At 43.6% G+C, this 24,514-nt stretch overlaps 1 protein-coding gene and 1 long non-coding RNA gene across 4 annotated transcripts; one reads left to right on the forward strand and one right to left on the reverse strand.

Moving 5' to 3' along the window:
- Window positions 1-467: 467 nt before the first annotated feature.
- On the reverse strand, window positions 468-19,684 carry KIF3A (kinesin family member 3A). 3 transcript variants are annotated; one of them, XM_014253168.2, is made up of 19 exons: window positions 19,592-19,684; window positions 18,020-18,302; window positions 16,313-16,457; window positions 15,979-16,063; window positions 15,398-15,503; window positions 14,523-14,662; window positions 13,657-13,854; window positions 13,097-13,271; window positions 12,035-12,124; window positions 10,380-10,451; window positions 8,510-8,518; window positions 7,620-7,776; window positions 6,608-6,788; window positions 6,217-6,327; window positions 5,334-5,459; window positions 4,649-4,702; window positions 4,431-4,499; window positions 4,114-4,238; window positions 468-3,591 (listed from the first exon to the last, which is right to left on the reverse strand). In XM_014253168.2, exons 1-19 carry the CDS (start codon window positions 19,595-19,597, stop codon window positions 3,543-3,545), a joined length of 2,181 nt encoding a protein of 726 aa, XP_014108643.1. In that variant the 5' UTR covers window positions 19,598-19,684; the 3' UTR covers window positions 468-3,542. The 3 variants fall into 3 exon arrangements, with proteins under 3 accessions (XP_014108643.1, XP_014108644.1, XP_087919594.1); XM_014253169.2 differs by lacking the exons at window positions 8,510-8,518; window positions 10,380-10,451; XM_088063468.1 differs by lacking the exons at window positions 8,510-8,518; window positions 10,380-10,451; window positions 19,592-19,684 and adding an exon at window positions 19,199-19,325.
- A 709-nt stretch (window positions 19,685-20,393) lies between these two features.
- Window positions 20,394-23,200, forward strand: LOC148182959 (uncharacterized). The gene is made up of 4 exons (XR_015774045.1): window positions 20,394-20,871; window positions 20,993-21,050; window positions 21,287-21,381; window positions 22,477-23,200. It is a non-coding gene; the product is annotated as an uncharacterized LOC148182959 (long non-coding RNA).
- The last annotated feature ends 1,314 nt before the right edge of the window (window positions 23,201-24,514 follow it).

Raw genomic sequence — 24,514 nt, forward strand, 5'->3', positions numbered from 1 at the left:
TTTTCCCCATCTGCTGCCCCTCTCTGCAATGCACACATCAGAAGAGGCAGAGCATGCGCAACACTGACCACGCAGGGGGCCCAGAAGCTGCACTTGCAGTGCCAAGGCTCAGCCCAGGACCACCCCAGCAAAGGATGGGTTTAAACAGGGGCTCAAGCAGCTCCTCCTCAGGCACATCTCTAGAGCTGCAGCCTCATCCCACTGGTTTTCTCTGCAGTCTTGCAAAGAATCCTCTTCTTCTGCCCTGTCCACCTCTTCTGCAAGGTCTTGCTGCCCACTGCCCTGGGGCTTGGCAGCAGTACCCCAACATACCCCAAACTCCCTGCACAAACTCCTCCAGAATGCTGTGCTGCTCAGAGCTAAAGAGGCATCTCGCCCATTCTTCCTCAACCAGCTCCTGACATAACTGAGTTAAAATTATATGCTATGTATAATGTATATGTTATCTGGAAAACATGCACACAGGGTGGAATTAAGAATCAAGAATTTTATTTCATGGTATGCTCCAGGGACACAATATTGATATATACATATCAATACATCATATAATGAATTAACATTAATAAAAGAAGAAATAGTCAGAAATAAACAGAGTGAAAAACCAATAAACACAAATTATGAAAAAACTGTAAAAAAAACTAGCAGTTTTTCCTTCTATACAAGCCTGGCTAAGCAGAACTGTAGAGAAAGGTAAAAGCTGGACATGTGCAGACAGTGTAATCAGTGAAAGGCACTAAGGACCATTTCCCCTCCTCTTAAAGGAACAAGTTAAATATGAAATAATTCATTTAAACAACATTAAGCAAAAATCTCATTGTTAAGGTCAGTGATCTGGAATAAGGAGAATCTTCTGTTAGCAAGATGCAAAGATGAGCACACACAGAGTATGTTATGTAATATGAGTTTTGATAAATACTATAGAGCACATACTGACCTGCAACAAGAAAGGCTGTATTAAGCTCTTAAAAGTCGACATAAATCACATCCTTTCCCTATTAAAACACATTATGGGTCCATTAGACATTCACAGATGGGCAGAGCTGTAGAGAGGGCCCATGTGGTAAATCTACAAGCCAAACTCCCTGGTTTTACAAAAAACTTCCCAGAACTTCAACAAAACACACCACTTAACAGGTGAGCCAAAATGATAGGGCACATGGCCATGACAGTGCTCCAAGTTATTTAAAGTCCTCTTATAGAGCAAATAATTTGTCCTCCAAGCCTTTGCACAGGAGATAACTGTTTTCTCCAATCTGTCAATTAAAGGTGTGCAAGCAATTACTTACTGTTTTCCCCTGCTTCAAGGCTCACTAAACATGCAGAGTACTAAGGTTTTCAGCAGCAGGACTGTTAATTGTAAATTATATGCCTTTACACATTAAGTATTTTAAATGCTGAAGTATTTTAAACAGAGTGCCATAGCTCTCAGCAGTATCTTGAAGTGACTGATACCTGTCAGGTAAAAGGATTTTCAATGGTCTTTTTGAAAGCACGGTTCTGGTTTAAATCCCATTAAACTGGATCATTCAACAAATGTTAGCACAAGATGTAACACAAAAAGGAACCAGAAGTCATTCCTGGTTTTGAGAACTCGTACAGGCCACAGCTCTGCATCTATGTGCTTGGACTGAGAAATGAAAGACTTTAAGCAGCATTTAAGCCATCTTCAGTCTGGATTTTTTGATAAGAACTATGTAATAAGAGATAATCCAACTCCATTCAAACATATTTAAAATAAGGCCAGCTCTTCACAGGCATAACCAACTACTGCTTCAATCAAAAAAGTACCTGCAAATTTACCTGTAAATGCTAGGCTAGAAAAAACAAATACCAGTGTTTGTATTTGTATATTGTATGAATTTAGGTGACACTCCCCCCAGTAGAGAGGGCAGCAGGTTCTTCCCGGTCACAATCCTGAAAAAAACAACCTATTAAAAACACCAGGAAAAAGCTTACAACTTGTTTAGAATAGCACTGAACATATCCTTCAGAGCAAAATACATCTTCAAAGACCAGTTTTAACTACTACAGATCCTGTCACAGACCTATTATAGACCCCAAGGTACCTCCAGATTAACCACTGTAACAGGAAGAAAGGTCATTTAATTTCTTTAAGTGCTTCACAGTCACATTCTGGTAAAAGCAGATGTGTCTACTAGCAAGTACTCAGGACACCTGAAGAGCTGTCTTGTTTTCTGTCACACTGAAGGACTCAATTTCTGTCAGTAATCACAGCTTTTAATTCTCCCGGTAACACTGAGATGAGATCACAGCTCATCTCTTCACCCTGGCACAGCTGCTGCTGAGATACCCACAGCTGATGTCAAGAGTTATGAAAGACATGCAGTCTGAAGGAGATTTTCTCTGTGACACAAAGGGAACGTATTAAAGTGATATGTGTCTATTAGCAGCATAAATATCAAATAAAAAGAGCAGCCAAATAAATGGTTATTAATTATCAGAGACCAAAAACGTTTTCCTCTCACCAGAGCATAGCCAGAGATGCACACAGTACATACAGGAACACAGACAGCACAGCCATGTCAGGGAATATTGTTCTGGGAAAATTGGGCAATTCATTTTGTTTTACTAAAGGAGAGTCAAATTCATCCTCAGTGTAGGGCAGTGGCCCAGTGCCTTGTAGCTGGGGATGAGGAAACAGAATCATAGTGCTCACAGCCCCATGGCTAACACCAAGTCCTGGTGTTAGAGCATGCTTGTTAAATCATCTCAGCTGCTCAGATTACAAAACTACCCATGTAAAAATTCCAGCTCTGGAGCATAAAAAACCTCCAAAGTAACATAGCCTTAAAAGAAGGAAAAAAGCTCTTTTGCCTTAATATCCAAGGTCTCATTCTCCACAGTGGCACCAGATCACAAACAAACTGATAAAGATAAAAGAACCATTAGATACCCTTGATTTCCGCTGCACTTAAAAAGAGCATGGTCCCTTTTCAGAAATCTCAAGACTTTTGTGGTTCAGGTTTCTCCTACCTTTTTTCTATTTTCTCTGTACAGCAAGACAGCAAAAGGGGTAAAGGACTGTGTATTCAACACACAACACGATTGGGTTAACAGCCACAGTGAGGAATATTAAATAAAAAGATTTGATGCTCTTAAAGGTTTGCAGCAACTACATTCAAACACAGATCAGTGCAACAGAGAACAACAGTGAAAGCTGCCAGTTATGTGCAAAGCAGGGCATAAGTCAGATTTACCAGCCCTAATTTCAGGATTTCATTAACTTTGAACTAACACATAAGCACTTAAACATCTAGAACCCTATTTTCTATACATTTCAACAAGGATTACCAACAAGTTTCCCTTCATAACACATTTAATACACAAAATTTCACATCCATCAATCATATATATCAGTTTAATATTATGTTAATATAACATACAATATACAGGCAACTAAGAAAAATACATTTTTAAATAAAAAATTATAGCCATGTCCAAGTGTGCCATCTCTTGAATTCCATATTCTGGCCAAACCTTATACACTCACTGATTTTTACAGGAATTCTGACCAGGTCACACTACTGCAGCAGGGAATCAATAACAGCTCCTGGCTTGGCTGAACGTTTTCTGTTTGGAGAGCAGAAAGAAAAGGGAAAAACAACACCACACACACATCATTATGCTGTCTAGGAAAGACAGGGACCAGCCACATACCACATCAAAACTACATGACATGACTTCTCCATATGCAAAACCAACCAAACAAAAAGCACAAGAAAGCATATGCTGAAATCTCCCCCAACAGCTCTCTCTATCGGTACCAGTGTTTGCACTGGCAACGTGCCAGACTGTGTTAAACTAGACCACTGAATCCAGCAAAATAAAGCAAGGAGCTGGAAGAGGACAGTGCAGCAAAAGAACATCAGAAAATCCCCAGACAAGTCTTTCTGGACAAGATTTAGCCTAGTAAAGAGATCTAAACTTAGTTCTGTCATACCTGGCAACACTGAACTACACCATGCAAAAATTTTGTCCTTTGCCTTCACATTAAGCAAGTGTTTGAAGACTTGTAGTAAGTTTACATACACAAAGTTAAGCCTTCCCTTGGGTAAATCCCTCATTGCATATAAATAGCCCAGAGTTCTTCACCTTCTACCAGTCTTGGGCCTGGATCTTCCTTTTGAAGTCCTCGGCCTCTCCAGCTTCATCAGAGATTGCCTCAAGCTTTCTTCAGTGTAAGCTAAGTAAACATGGGAAAGGTCCACTTCAAAGGGCTAGAAAAACACCAGAAAACTTGTAAGACAAAATCATCAGAATAATTTTATATGCTCATCAATAGCGCTTTCATGACACATTACAAAGACTCATTTCTTCAAAACAAAAGAAAATTGGACAGTTTGGCTCTAAACAGAGTGGCAGTATCAGGGGCCTGTACAGTTCAATACATTAATTCAATAGTCACTCACATCTTTCTCTTTTTTATCCAGGACAGGCGTCTGTTTCCTCATATTGTTTCCTGTATATGCAACACACTTCTGTAAGCATAAAAAAAGGTTTGTTAGTAAAGTCTGTTGTGCACAGTAAAACTGACTACAGCTTCACCAGTTTCTTTCTGGGCTCATTATAACCCCTCAGAAACTCTTACTAACATTAGCTTGTACACAAGCCAGGCAGCCATTCTTACCAGCTGCCACTCTCCTATGTCTTCATTCCAGTGAACGTAGTTCTCAATCATTTCCTACAAAGGAGTCAGGACAGTGAGTGTTAGACTTGCATGCTCTAACCTCCAGGTGCACTTTCCAGAACATAAATCCTAAGGTCTGGACAAGCTGCTTGATCCCTTCCAAGCTGTTCCTATCAGGACAGCCATATCCTGTGCAAAAGAAAACCCCTTTATACTCTGAAGACTACAGAAGAGAAAAATATCACTCCCAAATTGTATGTACTGGAGAGCCCTCTAAAGCATGGGGTTCCATTATGCCAACACCATCAGGACAGCAGTAAGTAAACAATAATATGGAAAAAATGAAAACTATGAAAATAATTTCCCTTACTTTTCCCATTAAATAGTGTGCATTACATTTAAGCTCATTGTGAAGTTTCTGTATACTAAAGTCACAAAAACTGTCAAAGATTTAAAAATCCAGTCTTTTTGTTAATATCAGACATTAGCAAGGACAACTTCAAGGTAGTGGAAAAAAAGATGATTTTGAACAGACCCACTGCATGGGCACACAGTGAATATACCAGTTAACTATGTGGTGAATGTAGTTTTCTTATTTTTATAAGTTTTTAGGAAAATATGCTGCAAGAGAACTGAGACTAGCACAGCACAACCCCTGCCCCAGGCTCAGGTGCTTTGCCTTCACCTGGTAGTCCTGAGGAATGAAGTTGTCTATGATGAGAATCTGAAGGCGAAGCTCCCTGCTCAGCTGCCGAATGTTTTCCAGCAACCCTTCAATCTCTCTCTGATGCTCTTGTTGTAGATCTGCCATCTAAAAACAAACCAGACATTTGAGAGGCATCAGTCTTATCTTAAGACATGGTAGCAGCCTAAAGAGAACAGTCTTTTGTCTGTATGAGTTTTTGGAAAACAAAAGCAAACTCTAGTTATTAGTACCAGAATATCTCTGAACAATAAGCCCTCTGAAACATTTCAGCTCAGAGATGGCTGAAAACAGCATCAAGTTCTCAGTTTCATAATACCAAAACTGGCCTTCTGCCAATCCAAGTTGCTTCACCTAAGACTAGATGAAGATAATGAGACAAGTTGTATCTCTGGCAAGGAAAATCTCTGATCCCCAAGACCAAATGCATTTTTTATGAAACAGGAACTCCAGCTATCAGCCAAAGGACACATTGATCCAGTGACTGAGGATGAGGTAATAAGGGCACCAGTCATAAAGGACAGGCAGTTCAGAGTAGAGAAGCCTTTGGGCTGCAGCAAAGCAGGACATAGGGCTGCCAGTGAGCAACTTGCATTTTACTTCAGAAATAACCAGTGGTTTTCCTTGAAGCTCTCGATATCTCGGTCTCACACATAACCCTTCTCAGCCTGGCCTGGAGAAAAACTCTACAACATGCTGTTCTAAACTCCAGACTGAGTATTTTTGAATTATGTGAGCCAAATGGGCAGCACAGAAAGACCTTTCTAAACATATGGCATATTTTCCAGCATTAAAAAGCTGATGGCTTACCCTTCCCAGCTCTAGTGCCTCCCCAGATCACTGGCTGAGGATTTTAGATACTAACCTCTGACTTTGCAGCCATAAGCATGGTCCAAACTTTCTTCAGTTTTTTGGTTTTTCCCTGTGCTTCCTCCTGGAGGTTGGTGTACTTCTCCTCAATGTCCAAGCGTTCTTGCTGTGGACATTTAGCACAGACATGCACACATTAACAATCACAGAAACTCTGCAACAGTATGAACAAGAGGAAAAACTACTTGAACAAAGAAAGCATTTGACAAGAGCACAGAGCCCTGGACGAGCCAGGCTGGCTCAGACCTGCAGGGGTTGCACAGCCAATGAGTGATCTGTGGAGGGGTGGCTTCTGCAATGCTTCCAGAGCAGAGCCACACCTGGGTAACAAAACCTGGTACATCCTGCCACTGCTGTTTGCAGACAGCCACAGCAGATAACCCCACCTCCTTCTCCTCGAGCTCCTTGCGAAGCTGCTCCGCTCTCTTCCTTCGTTCTTCCAGTTCCATGTTTGATTCTTCTAGAAGCTTCTCTTGCTCTTCTGCTTTTGCCAGCAAGTCCACTCCTCCCACAATCACCTTTTTCTCCAATGCAGACAGTTTCTCCAACAGAGACTGGTGCTCTTGCCTAGATAGATAGGTACGTGTGAGACTTCCTATCCTACTGTACTCAGCAGGCATCAGGTCCAGCTTGGTTTAGCCCAGACAGCACTCACAAAGCTGGAAAAACTTGTCTTGCTGCTGAGGGTTTAAGTGGGAGTGAGGCAGTGCAAGTGAAAGTAGCGAGCTCCCCAAGCTCCAGCTCCCACCACTTTCTCTCAGAGAAAGTAAAACCAGGTCAGCAGAAAAGTGCCTCCCACTGAAAGTCACCTCTGTGAGGGGCTGCAAGCACCAGTGACATCACCAGGCTACTCAAGGCACCCTTTGCCCAAAAGGGCCCTGCCAGCACAGCAATGCCCAGAGGCAACTGCTGAAATAGAGGAGAGTGAACAGAGATCAAGGCAGAGCAGCTGAAGTGCAAACCAGGAATGCTGGCTACTTCTGGAGCAGTCTATTTGCATAGGGTAGTGTGATCTTGGCAGCTTTTTGGCTTCAGAATAGAGCATCTCTACACACAAAATGACATGCTTGTGACTGTGCTTCAGGAAACCTGGTCTGTTACAGAACAGTGCTGCTGCTTCTCACAAGTCTTGGGAAATTAATTTATATTTCTAGGCTATGTTGCACAACTAAGTAAAGTTAAGAAAAGAAGTGGCAAAAGGATAAAGATTAGTCTTTCCCATATACTCTAAGCTCTCAAAGCAGAATAAGCTCCTCTTTTACTTTGACAATAGCAAGGGATGATGTCCATTTTTTACAAAGTTTGACAGGCATCTTACCATGAATCTCCAGATATTTGTATGATTAAGCAAGGAACAACCCACATGACCACACAAACTGCTCAAAGCATTGTACTCACTGAGCTTTGAGTAAGTCCTTTTCTCTCTTCTCCAGTTCAGCTCTGGCTTTATTTCTTTCTTCTTCTTCCATATCAAGCTTAGTTTCAAGAGCTTTTCTCTCCTCTTCAATCTTTGCTTGCATCTCTACCATCTTATCAGGGGAAACTTTCTTTTTACCTTTGAAAGACAGGGGGAAAACAAATTAGTTCACTGAAAAGTAAAACAACCTCCATATCACAACATTTTTTCCAAATTCAGATCCAATACTTGCATTTAACAAAAATTTTATTAGGTATAAGCTTCAAAATGGGCAAAACTCGGTCCTTCAAATCCCATTTTAACATTGGCCAGTTGTCAGCAGCTCCTACAGAGCTGTGTAACTATCACTGGAACCTAATATAGAATATAAAACATAGAAAGAACACCTGAAGAAGGAACACTGCTTGAAGAGAAGCCGAACCTGGAAACTCTGATGTTCTAGCAATGCAGATCAGGCCAGAGGAAGGAAAACACAAGATTGCCTTGACCTACAGCTACAAGAGCTCCGTCACTGAGAGTTACATACTCAAATTTCAAACTAGCATCTCTACCGTTCCCCTCATTCACTGCCCTCCTTACAGGCTTACCTGTTCCAAAGCGAGCATGCAGATATTTTTAGGAACACACTACTAAGAAAACAGAGAAATTCAGAACAGCCCTATGAAAACCAGGCAACTAAAGAAACTTCTTGATGATATTTGGTCTATGTAACAGTGACTACCCACAGATTCAAAAGTACCATGGTTAGCTCTGACTTATATATTCTTTAGGAGTATTCTTTAGTTTAGGAGAAAAAGGTAAAGTGAAGCAAGTTGTAAGATCCTTTCACAAGCTTTGCAATTGTAAGGAGGTGAAAATCAATTACACCAACCTGCTTGATCTTGCATTAAGAGGAAGTAGAAAGCAAATCGCAGAGAGGCAGCAAACACATAAAAAGAGGAGAGAAAATGTTATTGCTTTGATAATTTTGGACAAAGATCATCAGCACCAAAACAAACATCAAATTTTTATATTCATGTTTCTAGGGTAGAAGAACATGAGATAATCATAACTAAAAACCCCTCTATTAGAGCAAACACTAATGCATCATGTTATGCTAAAGCAGAGAATGTGTCTGTACTTCAGAGTGCTTTGCAAATCCAGGATAATCTTCAGTTCACTTTTGCATTCTTCTGCCCATTCAATGCAATGCTGGATCTAACCACAACATTAGGAGCCAGCTGCAAGGATCATGATGTAAGAAAAGAGGGTGGATTTCTCCTTCAATTAACAAACTTAATGTTCCCCACACTCAACAGAGCCAATATTACCTGTAAAATATTAGCATCCAGAATACATGTTCTAAGTTTTAGCCAAGATTTCCAAACTAATTCTTTGCAAGATACAAGATGGTTGCACACAGGAAGTCTCAACACAAGATTTCTCCATTTAATTACACAGGGGATTAGTAGGTTAATTTGCAGTAACTGGTGCTTCCATAGAGGTATAGAGCCACTTTTGGTTATTCAAGCAAGTGCAACAAAAAAGGCAGGACAGGAAAGGGATAATGAAAGACACCACATGCAGAAGGGTCACACTAGAGGACAGTTAATATCCCAAACCACAAAAAGCTACACTTATCCCAATTGCCAAAAGCCCAGCACAACTTCTCCAACAGAACTGTCTCCACACCTGCAGGAGATGGACTCATCCACCTGCTGACACATCAGCAGTTTGCTATTAACTGTCCTCATCCAAATAAAACACTCAGGTTCCAAGCATGCTTTCAAGAAGCAGGATTGGAGCAATCAAATTCCCAGGCTACAGTCATATGACCCACCAAAGGTCTCCCCTGGGCTGTGCTCCTTCTAACCCTGCTACCACCCTTCTCTGAGCTGAGGCTTTCCACTAACATCACTAATGTAAAAGTGAGTAAACTACACAGCAACTTTCCAGGGTCTCTCCACACAGGGAGAATAGTGGAGTGCTTCTGTACAGGATAAAAACAACACCAGGTGAAGTCCTCACAAGCTGAGTCCCAAGATGCGATTTGTTTCCTCAGTCCTCACTGACTGTAGGATTTTTACAGGCACGGTGACCTCTCTGACCAGAAATTGCCCAGACTTTCCTCATACTGTATCAAAATCTGGAACTCTTGTTCCTCTGAACTAAGTCCCACATAGATCAAGAATTTTGTATCATGGGGCACTTAAACCACAACCACCAAGAACATTTTTTAAAGTATCTGCAAAAATAAAGCAAATCAACAAAGCATTGCCACATTTTCTTTGCTAGTATAAGCCTCATGCTGTTTGACTGTTCTCCAAAACTAATTTTGAGAAGGCAGAATATAGATATATTCTATAATATAGAATACATATCTAGCTGTCATTTTATGAACTCATATTGCAGCAACTCCCATTAAAAAGTTAGCTCAGTTTTTGACCCTGTATTTTAAAAGGTGCATTTAACACAAGCTGTAAACTCGATTTTTTTAACCTATTACTTCTCAATTACTTTTAAATCTTGCTCAAGCAGCCTAGTACATTGTTTCCTATTCTCTCACATATCTGGCTAACAATGTGAATACTGAATAACTGTTTCAAACATGGAAGCAGCAAAGGAAAGGCATGCTTTAGCAGAGTTACAGCTTGAGGTTTATCTTTCCAACAGACAAAGCAGGGAAGAGTGCAACATTGCAAAATGGAGTGTGCAGATTATGGAAAGGCCAAAGCTTAAAGGACTTAAGAGCTCCCACTCACTAGTGAAGGACTTATCCAGAGGTTTCTCTATGACAGAGCATGTGGAGTCTGAACTACTGCTGCTGCTACTGCCTGGAAAACAGGAATGCGTCCCACAGAAAAACCCAGAGAGGAAGAAACATGCAGATGGGAAGTTAGTTCTAAACGAAAGAAACCCAGAAGAGCCTGCAACCCTAGTTCAAAAAAGCACAAGTTCCCATTAGGAAGCACTTGCTAGGATCCCTCCCAGACTCAGCATGCAAAGCCACCATTTCCCAGCACAAACTGCATGCTCAGAAAGACATTTCAGTTAAAACCCATCTTAACCAGACTACAGCTTAAAATCAGATGCCAAAGCAGCTTCCATTTCAAGCGACAACACCAGAAAACACCAGATCATAGTGGAGAAGGCTGTGGATCTCTGCCATAGCAGAGGAGTGACCACAAATCCTTTTCAGTCTTATGCACATGGCAATGTGCGCTTCTCAGTCTGGAAGGCAGGAACAGCTTACGCAACAGTCAGTGTGTACTCCTGTGAAGCAGCTCCCTTAGGGAACTTAACTAGAGTAGCTTGTTTGGGAGTTGAATTAGTCAGTTATTCACCCTCTATTCCTTCCAAGCAGCACTTTGAGGGTGGTTTCCCCTTGGGAGGAGATTTGGGCAGGACATTTGGAGACAGTGGTCAAACTTTCCACTTCTAGAAATAACCAAAAGGTGAAAAATGAACTTGTTACAACTATCACCAAAGGCACAGCAAAAATAATTTATGACTACTTGGACAGACACCAAAATGAAGAGAGTACACCTAAAAACAGGAATGCTTTAACAGGAATTCTTTTTAACAGATGTGGGTGCTTCAGGACAGGAAGGCAGTTTGAATGTCAAAATAAGTTTACTAGAGAAGCTGGAAGTTGGGATGTAGGGCTTGATTTCTCTGCTATCCACGAGGAATTACCAGCAGGGTTCTAGGAGAACAGCAAGCTCCCAAGAAGCCACAGCATCCCATAGTACACACTGACCTGCAGTTCCAGGTTCAGCAACGTTCCCTGGAGTTTAGATGATACACAGCAGTTTAACACTGATGTGGGACAAAGGCAACTTCACCATGGTATTTTCAGACTGCTCCCAAAAAAAGTATGTGCAGCTCCCATTAAGCTTTTCAACTAGCACAAAGACACCCAAAAGTCAAGTTTTCCATTTATCAATATAAAATAGGACACCAGAAAAGTCATGAAGATCCATAAGACAGATGAATCCTTTGCCTAAACCACAGCCAGAATTCCCCTCCAATCATACCCATGGCTATAAAAACCACACTTGCCTACAAATGATCTTTGGTGTTTTCTTCCTCCCACCTCTGTGAGCAGGGGAAGTTCCACACCACCAGTCACAAGCCATACGCAGCCACTTTGCGGCACCCAGGGAGCCATCACAAAGGATGATGTCATGACAAGCACAGCTACCCAAGTGGAAGCAGGTACTACATAGGTTTGGAGCTGTCCATCTAAAGAGACAGCACCAAAGGGCTTTGTTTCTAGAAGAGGCATGATAATTGCAGCGGCATAGGGCAGTTCCTCTTGTTCCTCTTGTTCCTGCCTGGCTCTGACTATACTCCCTACACCAGCTTGGGGGTAAGAGGAGACTGGTGGCACTGACAGGAATCTCTACTGCCTTACCCCGCCGTTTCTTCCGCTTCTCTTCTCCAATCTCCCCATCTTCATCCTCCTCTTCAGAATCACTGGTTTCAGAACCAGAGATCTCTTCCCCTAGAAGAGAAGGGTGTGCTGCTATCAAAAGTGCTCCTTCACCTCATATAAGCTTGTTACTCTGACAGCAGCATTTGTCCAAACGGAAGTAGGTGACATCAGCTTATGAGTACTTGCAGAAGTCCTTAACTGTTGAACGAGCAGACAGCCTGCCATGGCTCAGGAAACTTAAGGACAATCAAGATAAGCAACTGAATGCTGTGATGTCAGTGTATATGCATTAAGGCTGCTTTTTATGCAAAATAGAGTATATTTGCACAGCTGAAGCTACAAAGTTTTCTTAGCAGGATTCTACCACACCTTCTCTTTCATCTCACACTTCTATCTCTGATGCAATTAAAAAAAAGCATTACTGACCATTTCCTGCTTCTCCTGAATAGGGCAGACAACAAACAGCAAGTCATGCTGGAGTTACTGCTACAGCTCTTTTGTGCTGTATCTCTGGAGAGATATGTTGTGACATCTGGTCACTGTTAAGCAAGCATCCCTCTAGCAGGGTCACTCCATGTTGACAGACTAATAAGAGACACAAGGCTAGAATGTTACATGGCTTAAAGCTTCTTGTTGCTTTACAGTTCCAGTTCCACAAATTTGGTTTGATTTTCCTCCTAATAAACACATTCCTCCTCCCCAATCAGAGAAATGACCTGTTGTTACAGTTCAGTTTAATTCCTTATACCATGTCAGTTGAGTCCAGAGCCTCCGTGCTTGCTAGGGAAACCCGGGCACACTGATCTCAGCCCAGAGGCCACCATTCACCCTAGTGTCAAGTGCCACCTAGTGGGAAAGCCGGGCCCCCATGAGCAGCCTTAGACACCTCTTCTGCCATCCAGCAGGGCAAACAAAACCAGAACACTGATCTGCACCAGCGGCCAATCTTATGTGATACATATTCAAGTAGAAAAGAATGTTCCCATTCAAACAGAACAAGCATTGTGCAGAGAGGAACAGAAGGGGGAAGGAGATTCTCACCTTCTTCCAGTTTTCTCTTAAGCTCTTCAATTTCTTTCTGGAACTGGCGGAGCATAGCATCCTTGGGATCCTCATTAATCCTGGCCTTGTTCTTTATGTTCTTGGCTCTGTTTGCATACCTGAGAGTGCTGATGGTCTCATCATAGTTGTAGTCTGCTGGTCCGATGTTTGCACACTGTGACACATTGGAGGACAATGTCAGAGCTAATCACAAAGCACTGCAGGAACCCAACCCCAGCTCTGACAGTCTCATACTGCTACTCTTTCTCAAGCTTTCCTGCTGCTTGTACACTGAAGCCACTTTTAACTACCCAGGCACAAGTTCTGTTTGATCTCACAAACTTATGTACACGTGTACATATGCAGTATGTATGTGTGCTGTGTTTAGAACCTCATTTATAGAGAGACAAAGAGATAGAAAGAGCTGCACACAGAAGGTTCTCTAAGCTGCAAACAGCTTAGGATTAGTGAGGTAAACGCCAGGCTGTTCAAGTCACTGTGCTATCCCTGCAAAAATGCAGCCCAATAGCAGGCACTGGAAAGGGCGTCCCTTAGCTTACCATCATGGTTTTGGAGTTGCCCCCCAGGGAGTCCTGAAGCAGCCGTGTGAGTTTCGAGTTACGGTAGGGCACGTGGGTGCTCTTGCCATCCACCAGTGCAGAGATAACATTGCCCAGTGTGGAGAGAGAGAGGTTGATCTTAGTGGCTTCCTTCAGTCTCTGCCCTGTGGCTCCAGTTTTTGTCTGTCTTTCAGAACCCTGCAAAGGGAACATGAAGCAAGAGTTAAAACAGATCCTCTAACACATCTCCCTCCAGACAGAATCAGCTACATGTGAATTCTTGCTAGCAGCCATGTCACTAACCACTTCATCCATTATTAGAGAACCTGGCTGAGTGTCTCAGACATTGTTAAAGAGACAAACCAAACAGAGCTTAAACAGAAGCTTTTGGTGCCAGCAACTTCTGGGTTGCTTAAAGCAATGCAGCTGGGAAAATGGAGATTTTCATCCCCATGAACAAAAACATTATGGGAAGTCAAATCAGCAGTTAAAAGGCACCCCAGCTGGAGCTGCCAACTACCAGCTACAGCCCTTGCTATCAACAGAACAAGAGCAAACAGCAACACTGCAATTATTTTAAAGAGTTTCATAGAGCATCCTACACACACATCATGTAAATAAGTTAAAATGCATTTAAATAAGTTGAATATCTTCAGTATCACTTTTTCTGCATTTTCTCCAAGGAAAGGTACCTCAATGTAAATCTTGAGCTAAAGCCATGTTTTACCAGCACAACTACATTGGTTCAAAATGTGACACTCAGGGAAGAAACCTGCAAGTGATGAACAACATGGTCACAACCCTCTGGAAAAACCTCAACAACCCAAACCACATGTCTTGCCAAAGACCTGGCTGGTACTACTTACAGCAAGGTCAACGAGGTGCAGCTTGCCCATGCGCACATGCATGTTCCCATCGACCCCCTTCTCACTGCACTCAATGGTGATGGTGAAGATGGCGTGAGAGCGAGAGCTGTGCTCGTTCATGTTTGTGGCACCAACAGAACCTTTTAGTAGAGAAAAAAGCAGTGATGTCCTCAGAAATAAACACATCTTCCTCTAACTCTTCCTCTCAGAGGAGACTCATCCCCACCTCTTTACCCAACCCTATATTCCAGAAGATGGCAGAAGATGCTCAGACTCAGCAGCAAAGTCTATTCTTGGGCACTGAAGTTGCAGTACACTTCCAGCCTGGACTAGTAGAAGGTCCTGCAGCCTGCTATAGCTCTAAGCCAACCACAAATTCCCAAGGCCAGCAACTGTCCTTGTCTGTTTAAGGATCAGTAGCTTAAGGTGTTCACAGCAGATCCCTGAAAACAGTTGCATTTTGGGAAATAAGAACACAGCAATCCATGCCAAGGGCAACAGGAGTCAGAACTTTAAGTCATTAAATAATCTGAGCTTAACTAAGAAGTCCTCCAGAACACAAACTACCTCCCACTTGCAGCACAGGGCTGGATGTTCATCCTGATCAGAACTGAAGCGGAAAAAAGACCAAGAGACACACAAGCAATTCTGACAGCACTGCATCCTCCCTTTGCTGATTCCCCACTGGCACTTGCTGATGTGGGAACACAGCCTTCTTTACCTGCCCCTGCACAAAAGGGGCTTGGGAGGAGATATCCTTTTTGTTCTGTTCAGCCAAACACTGTTCCCAGCAACAGGACTAGGATCTCCTACTCTGGTCTGGCAACCAGACCTCAACTCTGAGCTATAATCCTGCCCACAGCAAGGCTACGTACGGTTCTTGTGGCCCAGGGTCATGATTCTGTCCATATCATCTGCATTGTTTACAACATAAGCTGAAAGGTCTTTGATATAAACTCCCACATCAGGTCTCTCTTTCACCTAAGAGAGAAATAGTTCAAACTGAGCATCCCTAGGAGATCCCCAGCAGCAATTCTAGTGATACTGTAACAGTATAGTGGTTTGCTCATCCATTTTCTGGCTTGCACATAAAACATTCCACTTGGAATCTGAGCAGATAAGGAATAAAAACCCATGAATGACAATATGCTACTGTTTTCCTTTCAGGAAAATACATGATTGTAAATCCCAGTCTCCAATTCCCAGGACTGCTGAGGGGCCTTTGGGGTAGAACTGCAGGTACAAAACTGCTTCAGGTGGAACAGCCAGTTTGTGCAACTGACCAAGTGGAAGAGATTCAAAGAAGCCAGCAGTGACATCCAGCTATTGCATTGCAAAGGAAAGAGGACTGCTGAGGAGCCAAACTTCCCACTTCCCCTCAAGTGCTTCTCTGATCTTTAAAACAGAATATTGCTCTGATTCAAACCAAACACCACATTCAGAAGAGGAGGCTCACCTCTAACCTCTGTGTTTGGTCCTTTCCCAGTAGGTCCCGCACTTCCTCATTGTAAATTTCCAGATAAGAGACACGAACTAAAAACCTGCAGATGAACAGCTGGGTAGTTCACTTAGCAAAACATTTGCTGAAGTCCCACAAACACAGTCACAGATTGCAAAGAAAACAGTGAAATACCAATACAGTCCTGCTGCCCCTCAAGAACTGCCTAAGTGGGAGCCTTTCATCTTGGGAGAAATACCATTTCTGCTGTCACTGTCAAGGTCAGGCTCCTCCTATACATGGACTCACATTAAAAAAAAAAAAAAAATAGCTGTCAAGGGAAGGCATTTACCTTGTATCCCCCTCTGCCTTGGCAATGTGACCAAATATATGGGCAAAGGAATTTGGAATGATGCCTCTGAGCTCAGGAACTGCTCGGACCCCTTCCATGGTGAAAGTTTTGCCTGTTCCAGTCTGCCCATATGCAAAAATAGTACCTGAAGGATAAGATAAAAGAACAAACTCTAAGAAGGTGAGTATTCTCTAAACTCTAACTGCAGTTTTACTTCATCCCTTCTTAGCCTGATAGCACCAAACACCTCTATTTTTATGGAGTTAAAATTTTCCACCCACTCCAGTAGCTACTGAAGTACAAGGCTGGAGCAACAGAAATGCTGGGCAAACAGAGCAAACAGGACATATCTGCTACTTACTCCAGCCTGCAAAATGTCTAATAAAAAGTCAGCTGGTTTTAAAAGTGCAGAGTAACTAAAGCATGGACTGCTAGTACACTCCAGTTCCACTTACAAACAGTTCAGGCAAACCCAGTTAATAACATGGCCAATTAGGAACACATGAGTATACACCAACAGCAAACCCAACTACTCCTAATTATTAGACCACAGCAGAAATGGTGTGAGGCTTCAACAGCAGAGCCACAGCAAAACCCCAGCTCTAAACCTGCAGATACACCTACAATTTGGACTAAAGAATCAGCCTGTACAGGAAGGCATCTAGAAACATTACTTAAATTCCAGACTCTGGAACTCCAAAAATACCCCAGTTCTTATATTTAGCCTAGCATTGCTGAAAACTCAAGTTTTTGTTATCAAGCCACTGACATTACATACTGGAAAAACTGAATAGAATATTTCAGCTGGAAGGGACCTACAATGATCATCTAATCCAACTGCCCAAGCAATTCAGTGGTGACTGAAAATTAAAGAATGTTGTTAAGAGCACTGTCCAAATGCCTCTTAAAATTCCAACTTGGGGCATCAATCACCTCTCTAGAAAGCCTGTTCCAGTGTCTCAGTAAAGAAATGCTTCCTAGTGTACAGCCTAAATCTCCCCAGGCACAGCCTTAAATCATTAATTTTCAAACCATTAATTTTAATCAGCTGAAACCAGTGTCTGTTAGCACAAGAAATTACCAGACATTTTACAAACAAAAATTTTGTAAATTGTTGTTGTTTGTGGCATATTGTTATGGAAAGCAGTAATCAGCTTTCCTTTATATACTACATTTCCATGCATAACACACACACACAAGTCATGGCCATGCTCTTCCCAGCTACAAGAAGCAACAGACTATCTGTGGGGAAGGGCAGATGTGTTTAAGTAGTCATCTCAGTTGAAAATAGTAAAGTTCAGAGGAAAAAATGCAGCAGCTCTGTGCAGAAGTCTGGTATGCATACCTAGTGACAGCCTGGTGTGGCAGCTTCTGGGTACTGAAATTGTACTGCGAGGAGCCGCTGAGAATTCTCATAACAACATAAGCGCATATCTCTTGCAAAACGAAGATAAAGGATAAAAACATGCAGCTAACTGACCTCAGTGGAGTCTTCTTCATCTCCCACTGTTAATGACAGTAGTGAATACAATCACAGCACTCAGAACAGCAAGTACCTTCAGGCTATTTTCAGTTAGAGGCTACAACAGAAATTATCTGGGGCTACAGCCCTCAGAAGGTGAAACTCGCTAAAACAAGATCAGCAGGAACTATAACAAAGCAAAGAATAGGAGACAGGATGGGATCCTTCCCTTACAAGGGACTTACCATTGTATCCCTCTAAGACAGAATCTATAATAGGTCTTGCTGTTAAATTATAGACATCCAGCTGTTTGCTCTCCGGTCCAAACACTGTGTCAAATGTGAACGTCTTAGGAGGCTCATTGGATGAGTCTGTTTTATGAACAGTTATAGTTCCCCTCATCTCATCCACATTCACTGACATTTTGTAGCCCGTAGCTTTCTCACGGTCGTTGAGAGGCCGGCAGCGAACAACCACCTTGACATTGTCGCAGCTTTCCGGCTTGTCCAGCTTCTCAGGCTTGTTAATCTATAATTATTTTTTAAAAAAATACACAAGCTGTAATATACAAGCACAGAAAGTTTTGGAGTGCAAAAAGCAAATTCCACCCCCTGCCATAGGCAGAAACACCTTCCACTAGACCAGGTTACTACAGCTTGGCCTTAAACACTTCCAGGAACCAGACAACTACAGCTGCTCTGGCCAGCCTATGCCACGGTCTCACCACCCTCACAGGGAAGAAATTCTTCCTAATATCCAATCTAGCCCTGCTGTCTCCCACTATACAACTACTGTGTGTTTAAGCACAAACACTGTTCAATCAGCCTGGGCAGCTACATCTCCACAGGACTGTGAACTTTGGGACTTAAAACCAGGACTGGCTTATAATTAAAGCTGACAGAGTAACACACTCATTTAGGCAATGGGATCTGTTTCTGTTTGCCAACATAGAAACTGAATGAGTAAACCTTGAGCATTTCACATTCAACATAATCTAAGAATTTTTTCAAGAAACAATTTCACCTTGCAGTCTGCAGCAAGTTTGCTGGAATTCGGTACAGTTATGACATTCTTTTTCAGTAACACTGACTAGACACTCTCAAAACTCACAGAACACACAACCAGATACCAGTGAGTGCTGGCTGAAGGGAATTCATTTTAATTACATCCCTCAGTGTACATGCTTAAGTTTAATTCTTTAGAAAACCTGAATGTTGTATTATAAAACTTCACATTCATTCTCTTTCATGTAGTTACCAAAACAAATCTCGAAGCACGGCTAATGAATATAGTTAAGCCTGAGACACTCCCCTGGGCTAGAGGTGCTGCAGCTAAGCGTTTAACTACTCCTAGAGCAGCTATACTGGATGTCATTCCGAAACAAACCCCATTTCCAAGCGCTTCTCGCTCCAGCTGCCACCTACCCCGATTCCTCTCAGGCCTCAGCACTGGCTTTTGCCAACCTGCTGAACGCAAATAGCGGCTCAACCCCACCTGGGTGGGGAAGGGACGGCACACAAGGCGCCAGCCAAAATCAGCAGCAGGATTCGGGTGTCTCCACGAAGCACTCGAGATATAGGACGAGACCCTCCGGGGCGGCCGGACCTCCATCCCCCGCTCCTGCGGGGCCTCGGGCCGCCCGCAGCCCCTCCTCACCCCCGCCCCGTTCGGCCTGACAGGCACCGCTCGCCCTGCAGCTCCTGCGCGCACATGGGAACGGGAGCGACAGGGTCTGCGAACCTCGGGCGCGGCGGGCAGAGGTGTGCAGCGACCGGATGGCCCCGGCGGCCCCACCCCGCGTCCCCCCCGAGTCTCACCGGCATGGCGCTAGCGATGGCGGCGACAGCAGCCCGGGCCAGGCGGTGGCACCGAGGAACAATAACAGCTCTGCGCCTGCGCCCACCCCACCCCACGGCCAACCCCCGCGCACTGCGGCCGCCGCGCAGTCAATGGCGGGCGGGGGAAGGCGGGGCCGAAGAGAGCCCAGCCAATGGCGGCGGCGGGGAGGCGGCGGCGGGCGGGGCTCCGCGTCACCACGGGAACGGCGGGACGGGCGGGGCGTCCCGGACACAGCCCTCAGGGGGTCTGAGGGGTTCACAGGGCTCCAGGCAGGGCGAGAGAGCTCTGAGGGATCTGCAGTGGGTTTAATAGGGCTCTGAGGGATCTGCAGTGGGTTTGACAGGGCTCTGAGGGATCTGCAGTGGGTTTAACAGGGCTCTGAGGGATCTGCAGTTGGTTTAATAGGGCTCTGAGGGATCTGCAGTGGGTTTAATAGGGCTCTGAGGGATCTGCAGTTGGTTTAATAGGGCTCTGAGGGATCTGCAGTGGGTTTAATAGGGCTCTGAGGGATCTGCAGTGGGTTTGACAGAGCTCTGAGGGATCTGCAGTGGGTCTGAGAGGGCTCTGAGGGATCTGCAGTGGGTTTGACAGAGCTCTGAGGGATCTGCAGTGGGTTTGACAGAGCTCTGAGGGATCTGCAGTGGGTTTGACAGAGCTCTGAGGGATCTGCAGTGGGTTTGACAGAGCTCTGAGGGATCTGCAGTGGGTTTGACAGGGCTCTGAGGGATCTGCAGTGGGTTTAACAGGGCTCTGAGGGATCTGCAGTGGGTTTAACAGGGCTCTGAGGGATCTGCAGTGGGTTTGACAGAGCTCTGAGGGATCTGCAGTGGGTTTGACAGAGCTCTGAGGGATCTGCAGTGGGTTTGACAGAGCTCTGAGGGATCTGCAGTGGGTTTGCCAGGGCTCCAGAGACTCTGACAAGACTCCACTGCTCTGGAAGGGCTCCAGGAGGTCTGAGGCAGCTCTGGGTCTCTTGAGAGGGCTGCAAGCCCCAACCTGTTCTCCACACAAGGAAGAAAATCCATCTCCTTTTCCTGGCTTTAACGTTTTGAATTGCTGATAAAATAGAGGGACTGCAGAGTAACTTAAACAAGCAATATAGTCCAGGGGGCACATAAGTCAGTTAGTCCCACACTAATGAGGCACATTTCAAAGTTATTTGTCATTTAGTGTAAAGTTTCATGGCATACTGCTGGGATCCTCCACAGCCTCACCTGCTCCTCTCCTACTCGCAGCATTTCAACATCACACTGTCCAGGTGTCACTTATTTACAGAAATTAGATTAAATTATTCCAACAATCTGACTTTGTCCTTTCAAAATCTATGTCCTTAAGAGAAATAGAAATTTACAAAATAATTTTACAATTTTACTCAACAGGAGAGGTCCATGAATAGTACCTGATGCCCTGAATCACGCTGGTCTCACTTCCCCCCAGGTATTTCTGCACACCCAAATCTTGTTGGCAGCTCACAAGGCATTGTTCCAGTCCCAGTCTTCCCCTCATTACCTTTGCTGTGGATCACTGGGGTCTGGGATCTCCAGGCAAGGCCAGGAATCCCCAGCACCAAGCACAGACAAAAACAAAGGGCTGTAGCCCAGTTGTGCTGTATTTTTGCCAGAGGGATGTAAGCAGGAGCAGGAATGTGGACAGAGCTGATCTGTACCTTGCAGACCACCCCCACCAAACTGACCGGTGTATCACAGGGCCGGGAGCACAGTAATGACAGGACCGGGCCATTCCCTCAGCCCCAGGTGTGCATCATCAGGTGAGTCAGGAGGCTTGAAGAACAGCCATTCAGCAAAGTCTCTTTGCACACTGCCACGGTGTTACTCTGAGCTGTGCTGCATGCACAGTGTTATAGATACATATTATACTATTGGCTTTTTGCAAATATTAAAATGAATGTTATATGTATAAGGTTAGAAAACTTTGTTGTATTAATATAATTCCTTCTATTTCTGTTATTGATGAAACTTAGAAATAGTGGTATAATACATATATATATTAAGCTATGGTATGGTATTAAAGTAAAAACTACTTTTGTTTATATAACCCAGAGGCTAAAAAAGATAGTCAGAAACCTCCCTGCATTCTTAGATTACCTTATCCAGATGAAGACAGCAGTGACCAGAACTCCATAGGAGGAATTCACTGCACCTCTGTTATCAGGGAGTGTGAAACTCAGCAGCGCTAAGATTGATCTATTGGGGAGGGGGCAAGTTGGGACTAAACACAGAAACTTCTAAAACTTAAGAGGAATGTTTGAATTATGTATGAGAATTTATGTAATAGAGTTCTGTTTTTAAGGGACAATCCTCTGTTAGTAAGGTGTGCCCTCGGCTGAATGCTGAGGCACCCGGCCATATTTTGTACATTTTATTTATTTCTATCTCCTAATTATCTCTCTATTAAACCTTTTAAATTTTATATTAAAAATATGTGAACCTCGTTTTTCACAACAGGTTCACAGACTAATAATTTAGTACCAGAAAATGTATAACACAAGGGGCTGGTGAGAGAACAGAGAGTCATGTGTAGGCAGGAAAAGCTGAGGAATGAGAAAAGGTTCAACATAAAATATTGGAACCACCTTCCTAGAGAAAATGCCACAGGAGGAAAACAAAGGGGTCCAGGGTCTGAGGGGAAAGGTGAGAGCGGCTTTGAGACATGGAGAGATCCTGGGTGGAAGAAAAAGTGGGGTGAGAGCACAGATGGCAGAGAGGTCCAGCTCTGGGAGGGGACAAGAGTGCATATGCTCCATGAAACACATAGAGAAAAGATACTTCCTGTGATTGGAAGGAAAATAGGTCCTTTCAGGTGCTAGGATTGTGTGGATCCAGCAAATGTATGTTTTGGACAGGGCCAAGTCGAAGAGAAGAGACAGCACATCTGTCAAGGCAACAATCGGTGGGCAAGCGGATTTGGGGGCTGTGCTGAAGGTTACAGTATTTATCACTGTGGCAGAATTTCATCCCGATCCTGGGAGCGCTTTGCCTGGCACAGTGATCTTTATAGGTACGACAGACCCACACGGGCTGAGACAGCGCTCACCTGGCAGGTCCCACGCGGCATCCGAGAGACGAGATGGGTGTTCCAGCCGAGCCGTGTCCCAAAGATTGGGCACCAAAATTCCTCCAGCCAGGGGGGTCAGGACCAGAGCCATCCACCCCCAGGAGCTCTGCAGCGCTACAGGGACTTTCTGAGCGCTATCGGTGCGGGAGATGCTTGGTGTCCTTCTCAAGTGTTATAAATGACTAGCCAATTTGATTAATAAAAAGAAGAAATTTATTCTATAATCAAAATACAATCGTAAAAAGAAACCATAAGCAAAAATCAGTTGGGCGCTGTGCCGGGCGAACAGCACCGGGTGAGACAGGGAGGAGGCTTTCTACAGCACTTGTCTACAATGCTTCACAAACTGCGACTGTCCCAAGGTGCTTTTTGTATGTTTTCAGGCTTTTCGGGGGTCCTTTGGAATACACTTCTTGCAGACAAATATTCATGCTGTTTTGGATGTAGACGTTGTAATTTCATCGGGTTTCTTGGAAATACACTTCTTGCAGACAAATATTTATGAGTGCATATCGTTACAATGTTATTGGATGGAGGTTTCTTGGAAATGCCCCTTGCAGACAAATATTCATGTTGGTCTTGCTGCGTATCACTATAATCTCGTCAGGGAAATTTCCTGGAAATATGCTAGGATTCTTGTCAGACAAGATTATAACTTTAGCACGAATTTATTCATGCTATGTATCACATCAAGGACAGTCAAAACTAGCCAGAGGGCGAGATTTTAATTACTATTCCCCTCCACCCCCCACCCCCCCACCCCCCCCCAGCTACACAAGAGTAAACTTCTCAGTGCATCAAACCAGTCAGATAAATCATTGCCAGCTCTCCCTCTGCTGAAATGGTTTGGCTTTGGATGCTCTGACATCCAGTGGCAGCTGAATTTAAAATTACGCATGGTTCCTGCTTTCAGGGAAACCTCACAGAGCTCCAGCTTTTGAAATGTAGAACAGGTTCCAGAGGATTCACGTCACTTTGGGTTTTTTAATGGAACTTTAGAGATAATGGTGTGAACTTCCAGAAAAAAATGGTGAGGAAGCCCACATTCACCACTCTTTGGAAAGTAGGGATTTTATATCTAGTAACAGCTCTTTTCTGTTGTTAAGAGACACCAAAACATAAGCCTTGAAATAGTTTCAGGCTGGATGTTCTCATTCACTTGGTACTGATATTCAGCAATGTTTATTTCCTGTAAATACTCCCCTTGGTTTGGAGAGTGGGATTTCCAAAGTGGTATTGCCAAAGATTAAACTGCTCTGAGGAAAACTTTTAATTGGGAATTCATAAACTTCCTAGGAACAGTCATCTCTGAGCCTTTGTATGGAAACCATAAGCCTATATTTGCCAGAAACTTGAAATCAGGTGATAACAGCTTGCAGTGTAATATCTCTACAAATGGAGAGCCAAATGTGTGAAACAGGGTAAATGGAATAATCTGGACTGCTCGACCCAAGGTTTCTCAAGCCATTACGCAGCCCAGGAGGGAAGAAGCTGGACTGTGTTGTTCAGCTGTCTGACGTGTTTTTTCATCAGGAACTTCCAGGGAAAATGTATATCGGGATTGCTCCATCTGCAGACAAACAAGTCCTGTGGCTGTTCCTCAGTTCTCAGTGCAGGAAAGGCACAAAAAGAGGAAATCGTACTTAGTACGAAGGAGCTGGAATGTTGTTTTATAATTTTGTTTGTTTGTTTTTGTCAGTAGCTCCCATCAGGAAACTGTCTCAAACAGCTGCCATGAACTGTCCTGGACATATAGAGAGCTCACAACTTGCCTTTTTTTTTTTTTTTTTTTTTTTTTTAAATGGAAAATGCCTTAGCCAGAGAGG

Source organism: Pseudopodoces humilis, chromosome 17, assembly GCF_049639895.1.
Source record: "Pseudopodoces humilis isolate 2021_Gansu_Grassland_sample_001 chromosome 17, ASM4963989v1, whole genome shotgun sequence".
NCBI classification, from domain to species: Eukaryota; Metazoa; Chordata; class Aves; order Passeriformes; family Paridae; genus Pseudopodoces; species Pseudopodoces humilis.